The 13673-nt window shown below is 39.2% G+C and overlaps 1 protein-coding gene across 2 annotated transcripts in view; it reads left to right on the forward strand.

The window, feature by feature from the left end:
• Nucleotides 1-13673, forward strand: part of LAMA3 (laminin subunit alpha 3) — a 244360-nt gene that overhangs the window by 172029 nt on the left and 58658 nt on the right. For both annotated transcript variants that reach the window (XM_082258666.1, XM_082258665.1), the window contains one exon: nt 12033-12146. In XM_082258666.1, the coding sequence (XP_082114792.1) occupies nt 12033-12146 (114 nt within the window). The remainder of the gene's footprint in view (nt 1-12032; nt 12147-13673) is intronic.

Consider the following 13673-nt stretch of genomic DNA (forward strand, 5'->3'; position numbering starts at 1 on the left):
CCTGCTACAGCCCTTAAAAAACTTGAAACCTGATGGGATCACACAGAATCAATTTTGCCTTCTTTTAAAGCTCCTAAACAGCCGCAAAACAAACCATTGGTAAGATATGGAAAACTCAATATTTAATTCTAGCTGAAACCATACACAGAACTAATAAAGGATAATAATAATAATAATGATAATAATTCATGCTAAAATTGAAGCAATCAAAAGAGATCGAATTGGTCAACTTGAGAAACTCTGGCTTCCTTGGGTTAAGCATTGTTTACCTCCAGACTTTGATGACACCCTATTAATTTTACTCTGTTTGCCTTGACTATACTTTCTATTCATTTAGGATCGCATCACCACTTGTAAACACCCCCACTCCCTCATTCCCTTCCCCCCTTTTTTCTACCCTCTTCTCTCTATCTACTCCTCTTTTTTGTTTTCTACCTTTCTTTTAATATTGTGTGGTATTTATAAACACATTATCTCTTCTGTTTTTAATATACAGTATCTCACAAAAGTGAGTACACCCCTCACATTTTTGTAAATATTTTATTATATCTTTTAGTAGTGAGTGTAAAGCTTGTATAACAGTGTAAATTTGCTGTCCCCTGAAAATAACTCAGCACACAGCCATTAATGTCTAAATCACTGGCAACAAAAGTGAGTACACCCCCTAAGTAAAAATGTCCAAATTGGGCCCAATTAGCCATTTTCCCTCCCCGGTGTCATGTGACTCATTAGTGTTACAGGGCCTCAGGTATGAATGGGGAGCATTCGCTCTCTCATACTGGTCAGTGGAAGTCCAACACGGCACCTCATGACAAAGAACTCTCTGAGGATCTAATAAAAAGAATTGTTGCTCTACAAAAAGATGGCCTAGGCTATAAGAAGATTTGCCAAGATCCTAAAACTGAGCTGCAGCATGGTGGCCAAGACCATACAGCGGTTTAACAGGACAGGTTCCACTCAGAGCAGGCCTTGCCATGGTCGACCAAAGAAGTTGAGTGCACATGCTAAGTGTCATAGCCAGAGGTTGTCTTTGGGAAATAGATGTATGAGTGCTGCCAGCATTGCTGTAGATGTTGAAGGGGTGGAGGATCAGCCTGTCAGTGCTCAGACCATACACTGCATCAAATTGGTCTGCATGGCTGTCGTCCCAGAAGGAAGCCTCTTCAAAAGATGATGCACAAGAAAGTCCACAAACAGTTTTCTGAAGGCAAGCAGATTAAGGACATGGATTACTAGAACCATGTCCTGTGGTCTGATGAGACCAAGATAAACCTAATTGGTTCAGATGGTGTCAAGTGTGTATTGCAGCAACCAGGTGAGGAGTACAAAGACAAGTGTGTCTTGCCTATAGTCAAGCATGGTGGTAGGAGTCATGGTCTGGGGCTGCATGAGTGCTGCTGGCACTGAGGAGCTAAAGTTCACTGAGGGAACCATAAATGCCAACATGTACTGTGACATACTGAATCAGAGCACTATCCCTTCCCTTTAGAGACTGGGCTGCAGGGAAGTATTCCAACATAACGACCTCCAAGACGACCACTGCCTTGCTAAAGAAGCTGAGGGTAAAGCTGATGAACTGGCTAAGCGTGTCTCCAGACCTAAACCCTATTGAGCATCTGTGGGGCATCCTCAACCGATAGGTGGAGGAGCTCAAGACTCTAACATCCACCAGCTCCGTGGTGTCGACATGCAGGAAAGGAAAAGGGCTCCAGTGGCAACCTGTGAAGCTCTGGTGAACTCCATGCCCATGAGGGTTAAGGCAGTGCTGAAAAATAATGGTGGCCACACAAACTATTGACACTTTGGGCCCAATTTGGACATTTTTACTTAGGGGTGTACTGACTTTTGTTGCCAGCGGTTTAGACATTAATGGCTGTGTGTTGAGTTATTTTGAGGGGACAGAAATTTTACACTGTTATACAAGCTGTACACTCACTACTTTACATTGTAGCAAAGTGTAATTTCTTCAATGTTGTCACATGAAAAGATATAAAATAAAATATTTACAAAAATGTGAGGGGTGTACTCACTTTTGTGAGATACTGTATACCTATTAGATTGATCTCCTAATTACCACTCTTACAAAATTAACCAATAATCACTAGCTTACTTTTTTCCTTCTGATGGAATTTTCTAATGCTTTCGATGTAATATTTTATTGGTTTATTAGTTGTTCTACACGTCAGTGCCATCTTAAGAGCATTAAAGGGCCCCGGGCAATGCAGTGCACTGGGGCTCTGCCTACACAATCACCCATGAGAATAAAAATGCAAATTATCGATAAGGGGATATTTATTGGTACAGCAGTGCCAGGCTAATGACAGCTTCCAAGTTCTGCGGCTGGGTCCGGTGAACACACACACGGATGGGAGTCAGACTCGACTGTCCTGTGTGTGTGCCTGTTCCCATGGAGGCAGACAGGCATTCCTGCAGTTGTGGGCTCCTCCCCCCCAGCCCAAGAGGCCCGACAGCAGCACAGGGCCGGCAGGCGATTGACACTTGCTTAGTTTGGTGGCAGAATGCACACTGGAATCAGGACTAATGCTTGGCTGGGGAGGTGGGGCCCCATGGGCAAGTGAGGCCCCTGGGCAACTGCCCAGCATGCCCATTCAGTAAGATGGCCCTGCTACACGTTACATTTTTACATTGTTATGTACTCATCCTTTTTATAAATTAATATGTTTCACTTTATTGCTATTTGAATATTGTACCACCATCCTTGTATGTACCCAATTTGTCAATCTTTGTTATATTTAAAAAATAGCAAACAAATTTGACGAGAGCTGCGGATCTCCTGGCTTTGTCCCTCCTCCCTGGGCAGATAGATAGCAGCAGTAGCCATTGGCTCCAGTGATGAGGGAGCAGGGGCGTGCCCAAGTCTCGCTGTCTGTGTCGATGGACGCAGCAGCGGCTCTCTGGAGCGAGCACGCACTAGTGCCCCCATGGGTATCGGCTTCGTATTGACGGCACCAGCAAGACAGGAGGAGCCAGGAGTGCCAGCGGAGACCCAAAAATGGGAGGGTCAGGGCTGCTCTGTGCAATTCTATTGCACAGAGCAAGTAAGTAAAGACATGTTTGTTATTTAAAAAAAAAAAAAAATCTCTTATACATTTTTCCTTTACAATCACTTAAAGGTAAAAAAAATGTTTAGGTAGGAGCTTACCCCCTTATCCCCTCTTATACTTACCTTATACTAACCTTTGGCTCCTGCTGCTGTTAGTTAAAGCCAGTGACGAGGGACTGAGCCTCGCTGTCTGTGTCTCTGGATGCAGGCAGCGGGGCTTGAGAGTGACCTCACACGAGTGCCCCCATAGAATGTGGCATTCTACTGTATAAGGGCACTTGCCAGAGAGGAGGATTCAGAAGTGCTGGCGGGGGATTCGAGAAGAATAGGTTTTGGGGCCACTCTGTGCATGTAAGTATAAACCTGTTTGTTTAAAAAAAATTAAATAAATAGCTTTTACGATCACTTTAGGTTCTGTGGATGGTTAAGCAAATTTCAATATTATATAAGACATGCATAAATAACAAAAGTTTTAAATGCACATTTAAATGCTAATAAAGGTATGCAGTTATATTCATCAAAATCCACATTACTGAAAGGGCCATTAATCCAAGTAACTCTGTGTTTTAAGATAATGCTTTCTGGTTTGTTTTATGGTTCTATTTTTATTTATTTACTCCGATCATCTTACTTTCAGTATGTAGAATATTATCGAACTGTGTAACTTGCCCATACTACTTCTTGTTTCCTTTTTTACCAAATAAAAACTTTGGATAAACACAGGAAAGCCCTAGGTCGTTTACACCTTTTACAGACGTAATAGCTGACAACAATATACAATCACCTGTACGATCCAATAGGCTAATGATGCAATTGAAAACCCTAATGCTATCAGTGAGGAATAGCAGAGCATGCAACATGTAAAGGCTTGTTTGTACAGAGGCTCTGAGCGGCCTCTGGTCTAACTGTGCTATGCTGAAAATATGTAGCCCAAAGGAAGCCGTGCCACCTCTGACTGATCCATCACACATACATCCTACTTGTCTGCGGTATTACTCAGGCAGTGATTTACCGTACGAGTGGTCTAGAAATGTCTGACTCTCCCAGGGTGGAGGCGATGTGTTATCAGACACACCTTAGATACACTACTGTATACCAAACTGCCTGTTAGGCCTTGGGGCCACATATATTTATTACACAATATGACTCACGCTGTGATCTGAGAGGTGGAGCGTAACACAGCACCATGCATGCCTTGCTGTTAACCTGGATACCTGAGTCAGAATTCTGCAGTATAAGAGGGATGTCACAAGGTGGATGACAGTTTTATAAGCACTCTGCACTTTGGAGAATGGGTGCCCACTGACAGGCTGCAGGAGCAGTACAGAAGATATTTCTATATTTATATATTAATATATATTACTATTTAAATCCTATAAGGAACTGTTCATAGAATCAGAAACAAGTAGAAGGAGCTTTTTATTTTTTCTAAAAGGAAGATGTTTTGCCTGGCATGCTTTTTGACCAGCCTGGTGCTTTGTGGAGTAGCTGGCATACAGCAGAGATCAGGGTTTTTGCAAGTCCCCGATAGTTTTAATCAACAGCAGAATGTCTTGGATGGTCATGCGAACAAGGTGAGTGAGCCTCATGTATGTCGATTGAGTATTTGGTGCAAATTTTCATATGTACTCAAAATACACATTTGTCAAGGACAGCTCAAAGAATGTTTGTTTTATGATGTTTGAATCCCCTTCCTTTTACTATTGCCTTCTATGTTCCTTAAAATGTTGATGTTTTGTGTATCAACAGAGATTGTGCCAGAATAGTAGTATATGATAGAGCAGCATGTATTACATGTACAATACTGATCCTGATTTTTTTATTACTTCAGCCCCTATAGCTGACAAGGTGTAAGCGGTATCATTGTATTACCATTTTATTCTATTTTATTGTCAAATATGTCATTGTGAAACATATCACAGGCTTCTTAAAAAAAGTTTTTTGTTTTTTTTTTTAATTAATGAATAGTATTAGGAGGCATGCAATCATTCCTTTAAATCCTTGGACTAGTTGTACACCCAGAGCTGTTGGTTTATAGCACAGATACAGCCTCATATAAGCTATTTGTTTTAATTTTTTTTTCAGGATTAAATATTAAATATTTATTCATTTAGAATACAAAAATATATTTTTAAAATACATTCAGTCCATACACAAAGCATATTCCCTGGAATTCATAATGACTGGTGCAGGCAGATTTTGAGAAAGTGTCTCTCATGCATTCTAAAAGTGGTGAAAAATGCACCAAATTCAGGTACCTGGTCCAAACATATTATTCTTCATGCACACGTTCCTGAAAATGGCTGTTCAGTAATACTGGATGCTGTAATGACCACAAGCTGACAACCGTAGACAATCAGAGTGAAGAAATGTCATCAGCACACCCAGGATTCCTCAAAAGGATCCAAAGCTTTATTTTCGTGGTCACTTGGCTGATGAAGGGGCCCTGCGTGGCTCTGAAACATTGCTGTATGTGTACTATGTAACTATAAAATAAAGCTTTAGTCCCTTTTGCAGAATCCTTGGTGTGGTGGTGACATTTCTCAAATTCATGTACCTGTCTAGAACTTGTACTTAAATTTGGCTCAGGCTGTGGCAGAATGCCCATGAGACACTTTTGCAAGGTCTGTCTGAGCCAGTTGTTCTCTCTGTATGCCGAAAGAAAGTTGGTTTTAATTAGCTCCACTTTTATATTTGGCACATTCAATGTGACACAATGTTAAAGTGGCACATTTTAGCACTCCCTGAATCTGAGGCATGAGTCGCTGTCAAAATCTAAAGCGTCGCACATGCTTCATGAATTTAGTGCAATACATTGACCAGAGGGATTGCCAGTTGAAAATTAGCACAGCAGCTTTATTGAATTTCCCCCACAGTTTTTTGAGGCTAGTTGGCCATCATCAGTGCAGTTTATGAAAGCCATGGCTTCTATAAAGAATCACTTGGAGGAGCCATTAAAAAGTTTATTTGGAATTTTTTGATGGAAATTATATATAATACCATCTTTTTCAAAAAGGCTCTACTGTGCTTTACGGTGGATTAGTGTGGGACTTCATGTTTTTTTAGTGTAATCTCTTTTTATTATTATTTTGAATAAGCAGTACAAGAACAGATAGTATAGAAGAAGTACAGGACAAATAAATACAAGTTATTGATGTGAAAGTATCACTCATACACCAGTATGTATACATCATACCTGGGCATTGGTATGGTGGAAGCATTCTTATTGTACATCAATATGTCCTATATCAGTGATGGCGAATCTTGGCACCCCAGATGTTTTGGAACTACATTTCCCATGATGCTCTACTACACTGCAGAGTGCATGAGCATCATGGGAAATGTAGTTCCAAAACATCTGGGGTGCCAAGGTTCGCCATCACTGTCCTATGTTATCAGTTAAAAAATATGTAAAAATGGTTTTCAACATTCTCTTTATTTAAAGATATTGTCAGTATTGCTTTAATTAATAGACCTTCTTTTTCTGGCTGTTTTGAACTTACGTAACCATGACCTGTTTGGTTTTACTAATAAGTGTTTTACAGTAGTGTTATTTTAAGTGCCAATTTCCTCTACAGTTAAAATTACGATGAATTGTGACTCACCTACTAACATTCATTATTAATAGGCTTGAATTGAAAACCGAACACAATCATTCATGTTGCTCTGATAAGATATGTGTGCCATATCTCATAAAATACTTGTGTACTAGATAGACTTCAAAACAGGAGTTGTGTGACCTGTTTAATACTATATGGCAAAGGGCAATAAACTGGTGCTACCCATGACAACCAATCAGATTTCAGCATTTATTAATTTAGAGTGGCCTGTGGAAGTTGGCTTCTGTGGTTTCTACTCTATGTATAGCAGGTTATACCCTTCTAATAAATATCAAAGTTATTTAACAGGCTAGAACATTGTCTCAAGTGCAGTACCATTACTGACAATGCAGCAATTATCTTTCATCATTCTGATTGTTTTAAACTGCAAAATGGTGAAATCTGATTGGTGGAGGTTGAATACTGCAGTTGGCATATCACTACTGTTTGTTCTTGGTAAACAAATCAGCATGCCTTTATTTGTGAGATTTAAGTGGCTTACAAAGATTTCCTGATGAGTACATTGAAACGTTTATAAGGTTATGTTCCCACAGGAACCTTGTAATTACATAATAAATCAGCTACTTAATAATCCTTTATTTTATTAGTAATAATGCAACAATAAGTTTTGTCAGGGCCTGTAGATCTCGTCGGAGGCCAAAGATCTGTATGTGCTCTGCATGTGAGTGCTTGTTCTCTGGATGGCTTCAGTCATTTTTTTCTGTTCTTTCATTAAAACAATGCACCTGGGGTCCTACTGTACAAAGCCTCAAGATGCCTTAACCTGCTGCAGATGAGATCATGTTCAAGGCTCTATACTGTTTGCCGACTTCAAATAAATAACAATTGTATTGTAAAGTTACCATACCTCAAAAGAAAAATGTGGTCTGCTAATGGTATTTTGATTGTGATTTATTTGCTTTAGGGATAAATATTAATACAACAACTTAATCTAGTGTTATTTAAAAGTTGTTGATACACTTCCATATATGTTTCTGATTGGATGGATTTAAGCGTTATTGATTGGCGGGCAGTTTAAATGAATGAATATGTTTTACTTGGAGCTTTTTTGTAATCAACATGATATGATCGAGAACAACAGAGAAAGAACATCAGTAAAGCAAAGCAAAGAAATTCTAAAAAAGCTTCAGCCTTTATAAAGGCCTTGGTTCACACTGATGAGATTTTGAATGCATTGAATTGCATGTCAAGTGAGATAACATTGCTTTCTATTGAGGTAATTTGCACTTATGCGTTCCAAGCATGATGTAATTTCCGTGTGCGTGTTTGTTGCAATACGGTACGTTTTTATAGCCCCATAGATTTGAATGAAAAACGCATTCAAAACTCATAGTTGATCAAATGGACTGCAATTTCAGTGCATTTTCTATCACAATGCTCTGCATTTTTGAAGTTATTTAGAGAGAGAGAGAGAGAACAGAAATCACAGCTGTGTCCAATCGCATCAAAAATGCAGTAGAATTGCAGCGCAATTTCTCCTTGAAATCGCACTTGAAAACACATAGAAATCGCACCACATCAGTGTGAACCAGGGCTAAAGGTCAAATAAATGAAATTCAGTGTGCACTTTTCTCACCAGAGTCCCCATCAGAATCCCCACCTATGCCAGGGTCTGCATCAGAATCCACCTTTACATCAGCAAACCCCCTTACAAAAGAGTCCCCCTTACATTAGGGTCCCATCAAAGTCCGACCTCACCTTACCTTACCTTACCTTACCTTACATACTTGCAGTGCAGCTGTAGCAGCACAACAGCAGGTGGAGCAGGTCTGGACAAAGGAAGTTCCATTCTCATGCAAATGCTGGGGCAACCACTTGACTAGTTGCTAGTGGAACTCTGCTTGCCTACAATGGGACCTGTGTATGAGTACAATGGGCCCACATAGGATATGCCACTGATATTAGCCTCGGGCTCTAAAAAATCTGGTAGAGGGCCACATTTGGGGGCCCTAGTTTGGAGACCCCCGGTTTGTAAGGATAGAACAAAAAATGGAAAGCAGTTCATTAATGTACTCTGAACAAAATTATAAACGCAACACTTTTGTTTTTGCCCCCATTTTTACAATTCCTGGATGCTGAAAACATCCCAGTTCTTGCATGGCCAGCATACCCACCAGACATGTCACCCATTGAGCATGTTTGGGATGCTTTAGATCGACCGCTTGTTCCAGGTCTTGCCAATATCCAACAACTTCACACACCCATTGAAGAGGAGAGGACCAACATTCCACAGGCCACAATCAACAACCTGATCAACTATGTGTGAAGGAGATGTGTTGCACTGCGTAAGGCAAATGGTGGTCACACAAGATACTGACTGGTTTTCGGACCCCCCCCCCCCAATACAGTAGAACTGCACATTATACAGTGGCCCTTTTTGTGGCCAGCCAAAGGCACACGTGTGCAATAATCATGCTTTCTAATCAGCATTCTGATATGCCACATCTGTGAGGTGGATGGATTATCTCGGCAAAGGAGAAGTGATTACTAACACAGATTTGTGAACAATATTGGAGAGAAATAGGCCTTTGGTGTACATAGAAAAAGTCTTAGATCTTTGAGTTCAGCTCATGAAAAATGGGGACAAAAACAAGTGTTGCGTTTTAAAATTTTGTTCAGTGTATATCTAGCAAGAGTGATGCAGGTAAGAGGGGCTTTAAATAAACAGAATCCTAAGGGCTCACTGCTAGCCAGTTCTAATAGTCATAGAAAATTACTGAGAATAGAAAGAGAAAACTGTCCGACTTTTCTAGCATATTGTAAAATGTCAACATTTCCTAAGTCAGGAGAGAAGTGTAGGTTGCTTTATAATGTTTTGTGACAGAAGAAAAGTATAATAGGAATGGGGAAAATAAGTGGTTAATAAAATCAATTCATTGAAGCGAAAACTGCGAATACAATTGTAATACATTTACTTGAAATATTTTTGAAGCAGGAGAAAAGGCCCAATTAGCTTTATCATTTTGTAGGGTTCTGTAGCTGCATGACTCCCAACTGCTTCACCAGTTGAAGATCCCAACGCATCAAACCCCAAGAACAAAATGTTATATTTTGCACCTTACCAGTCCTTCGATTTGGGGGCTGCATTCATTTTTATTTTGTAGGCTAAATATGTTTTCTGAAAGTACAGAGAAAATCCTGTTGCTCTTGCAAGAGATTAATTGTTCTTATAGTTTCCTGAGCAGGGAACTGAAATCTCTGTGTTATCAACCTTCCCAGCTATTATTTTTAAACTGAAAACACATCCAACCATGAGGGGAGAGAGAAGTCTTCTGTAGTCTAGTCCTAACCTGCAGTCCTAGGGTAGCAAAGCTGCTTTTTCATAGATACAGTACAGAGAGTCAGTGTTGTTATCCCAGGATAAGAAGAATGTTACTGGCAGGATCACCACTTGAAAATAAAGGGAAAAAAACCTGAAAAAAGGAAATGAATGCAGCTACTACATCTAAGGACTGGTAAGCTCCAATATATAAGTTGAGAATAGTAAAAAAACAAAAAAGCTCGTCTCCAGTGATAATTATGTGGTCCTTCCCTTCCTATCCTGGTGACTTCTGCACCCTATATTATTTATAAAGGTTCATAAGGACAGGAAGTAACTGGGAAGATATCCCTATTGGGGACACAGACAGAAATAAAAACAAATTCATTTGTTAATACTTCCATACTATTTTTTTTTTTTGGATGGTGGTTGGCTTTAAGGTAAACCTGTCACAAACCATGGGGACTCAAATTATATTTAATAATATATATATTTAAATAATTAAATTTAATATTAATAAATAAGATGCCAGGATACATATGTAGAAGTTTCCTTTAGCAAAAAGCACATTTGAAAATATTCAGTAGATCCAGAGATGTAGACAGCCGATAGTATAGGTAAACCCCGACCTTTCACGTAAAAGTCAAGCTTATCTCTATCATTTCATGTCTCCCAAGCCTCCTATTGGTCTCCTTAGTGATGGGTAGCCCTACTGACCAATAAGTTGCATGTAAAGTGTGCATTATAATTTCCACTGCCTGGTCATTTTGACTTTTCACTGTTGATAACCTCTGCTTATGAATTGTTAAATCATATGCTTAGTTTAAATTACATATGGTGGTTGCATTAGCAGGATGCTTCTAAACGCTGCTTATTTATGGATATATCCTCTTTGACTTTCTGGTTCTTAAACGACTTCTTGCCATAAGCACATGGCGACTTTATTGGTTTTTCTCTTTGAGATATACAGCCTTGACAGGTTGCCCTTAGTCAGCATAAGGAAAATACATTTCAAATTCTGGAACCCAGTCAGAAAAATGTGTAAATGCTTTCCTTAGATAATATAACTTATAAAGTGTAAAACTATAAGCAGTGTACACTTCAAAACGAATCTACTTTAGGGTCTTTTCACACGGGCGTTCCATGTGTCCGTTTTTCCTCCCATCCGTTTGCGGATGAAAAACGGACAATGTATGTCTATGGGATTGCGGACGTTAGCGGATGGCCATCCGCTGACATCCTTTTTGCATCCATTCCGTTCAGTTCTGTTTTTTGAGACGGAAGAAAACCCTTTTTTTAAAAAACGGAACGGATGCAAAAATGGATGTCAGTGGATGTCATCCGCTAACGTCCGCAATCCCATAGACATACATTATGTCAGTTTTTCATCCGCAAATGAAAGGATGGAAAATGGACATACAGAACGGACCCTACAAAAGTGTAATCCGTGTCCGTTTAAAAAAAAAACAAAGTCACTGAGCAGAAAAAAAAACGGACCATGCCGTGTGAAAGGACCCTAAAGCTAAAAGTGGAGGGAAGGGATAGAACAGTGGAAATTACAGAAACCTTTCAAATCCAAAGGCCAAAAGCCGATTGTGGCTGATGTCAAAGGAACTGTACTAACTCAAACTACTTTTCTCAGCAACATGTACCTTGATGCATCAGGATTTAGTTATTTATGATTTAAAATTGGGGCAGGTTTCGCAAATCTGAACACTGTAACAAGTCTCACCCCAGGATGTTCATTCACAATCTTTAGGGGATTAAATATAGTTCCAAGGTAACAAGATGAAGAATCACTTAATCCTCAGGCAGATTTATCTTCTTCATTGCACAGAAAAAGGGAAAAACATTAATGTATGTAAATGATTCAAGCAATGCCTATGAGATGTATACCTTTACAATTTTTCTGGAATTCTACATTCTATATAAAGAATATATATATATATATATATATATATATGTATATATATATATATATATATTATCATATATAAAATGTATTTGGATATATTTTTAATCTTTAATCAAGTCTGTCGATATGTCATTTAAGAATATCTAAAGAGTATTCCTAATATTCTTTTTTCAGGAATGTGCACCTGGACACTACCGTGAGAATCAGGGATTGTACTTAGGAAGGTGTGTCCCATGTAGGTGTAATGGACATTCAACACGATGCCACGATGGGTCAGGAATATGTATCGTAAGTACTGGTTTCATAAGTGACTGAAGTTTTGTAGGAATTACTTAAAATTATTTCTTACCATAAGTGATATTTCAGTTATAAATCCTCATGGCTTTTTATATTTCTTGGTGGCACTGTTGATAGGATCTCCCTTTCAATGTTCTTAAACCCCTTGGGGTTTTCTAGAAGTTCACATTGCTTATTATCAGGACACCTGAGCACACAAATTGTTCTCTTTTATCAAAAATTCCTTTTCATTTCTGAGAAAAGTGATCTTGTAGAACAATGCCCGGGGGAGCATTTTATATGTTACTTTTTATTTTATTTTTTAGCACAGATTGATACTGTATGTGGTCAGCTTGAAAGAGTTTTGAAATAAGAATTTAATTTTACTGTTATTCTTACCAAAATATTCACATTCTCCCTAAAACTTACTATTTTATTGTCCCAAATTAGTTTTTTAATCTGAATAATTTACAAAAGACTGGCTCACACAGAACCTCTCTAGAATATTATATAGAAGTGAAACAAACAACCTACAAACCGCTGTATGCACACAAAAATCAGAGAGTTAATTAATAGTAAGTAAGAATACAATAAACAGATTGGTATATTGTATACCTGAGCAGTTAGAAGGGCTGCAATACAGAAGTGGACTTTGCACAGGTGTGAGACAACAGAAATCTAGCTGCAGCCTTGGAATGTGGTTATACAACTTTTAATGTATTAAAGCTTTAGCTATAGCTTCACAATTCTTTCCCAGTAACTATTTTATATGTATTTAACTACAGCCAATACAGCTGTCATTGCAGATAAATGGTGTGGCAGAAAATGAAATTGCAGTTCTCTGGCATTAGAACAGTTTAGAATGTTCCTATGCCTATGCAATGATAATCCATAATATGGAGCCTGATGGGCAATGATTGACCTGGACATAATTGCATAACTTCACTATGAGGAGCTGCTGGGATTTTTACAACTAGCTCATATCTAAAACTATTGCAGTATACTTAAAGTGAAAAAAATAATTCCTATTTCTGTGGAACAAATAAAGGGTTCACTTAGCAATCACAAAGATTGTCCAACTCACTAGTATTATAGGCATGTTCAGGTGGTGTGCCGGGTGTGCTTTGGCACACCCTAATCACTACGTGCAGTGCCAATTGCCCCTACTGCCCAGGATTTCCCCATGATGCCCCCCCCCGCCCCACAGTTCTACTGGCTTCCCTCCTCTCCTCTTCTCCCAGCTGTTGCTGGGGATGTTTCAGGATGGAGAGTGGGGGAAGGGGCTAGTAAATATGTCATTTACCAGCACCTTCCTTTTCTAAATGAACACAGTGAACATACTCATTCACTGTGTTCATTCGTAGCTGAAACATAGTAATGAATGTGTTTACTATGCTTCAGTTTGTGAATGAACAGGAAGCCGCTCAGCACAGAGCACTTCCTATTGATTCACTGAGCTGAGGCTGCAGAGAAAGGCATGTGTGTTTGAACTTTGGGGTGCACACCCTAATGCAATAGGCTGCGCTCACGTATGATTAG

This window comes from Pelophylax lessonae (genome assembly GCF_965119305.1).
Source record: "Pelophylax lessonae genome assembly, chromosome: 5".
Classification (NCBI taxonomy): Eukaryota; Metazoa; Chordata; class Amphibia; order Anura; family Ranidae; genus Pelophylax; species Pelophylax lessonae.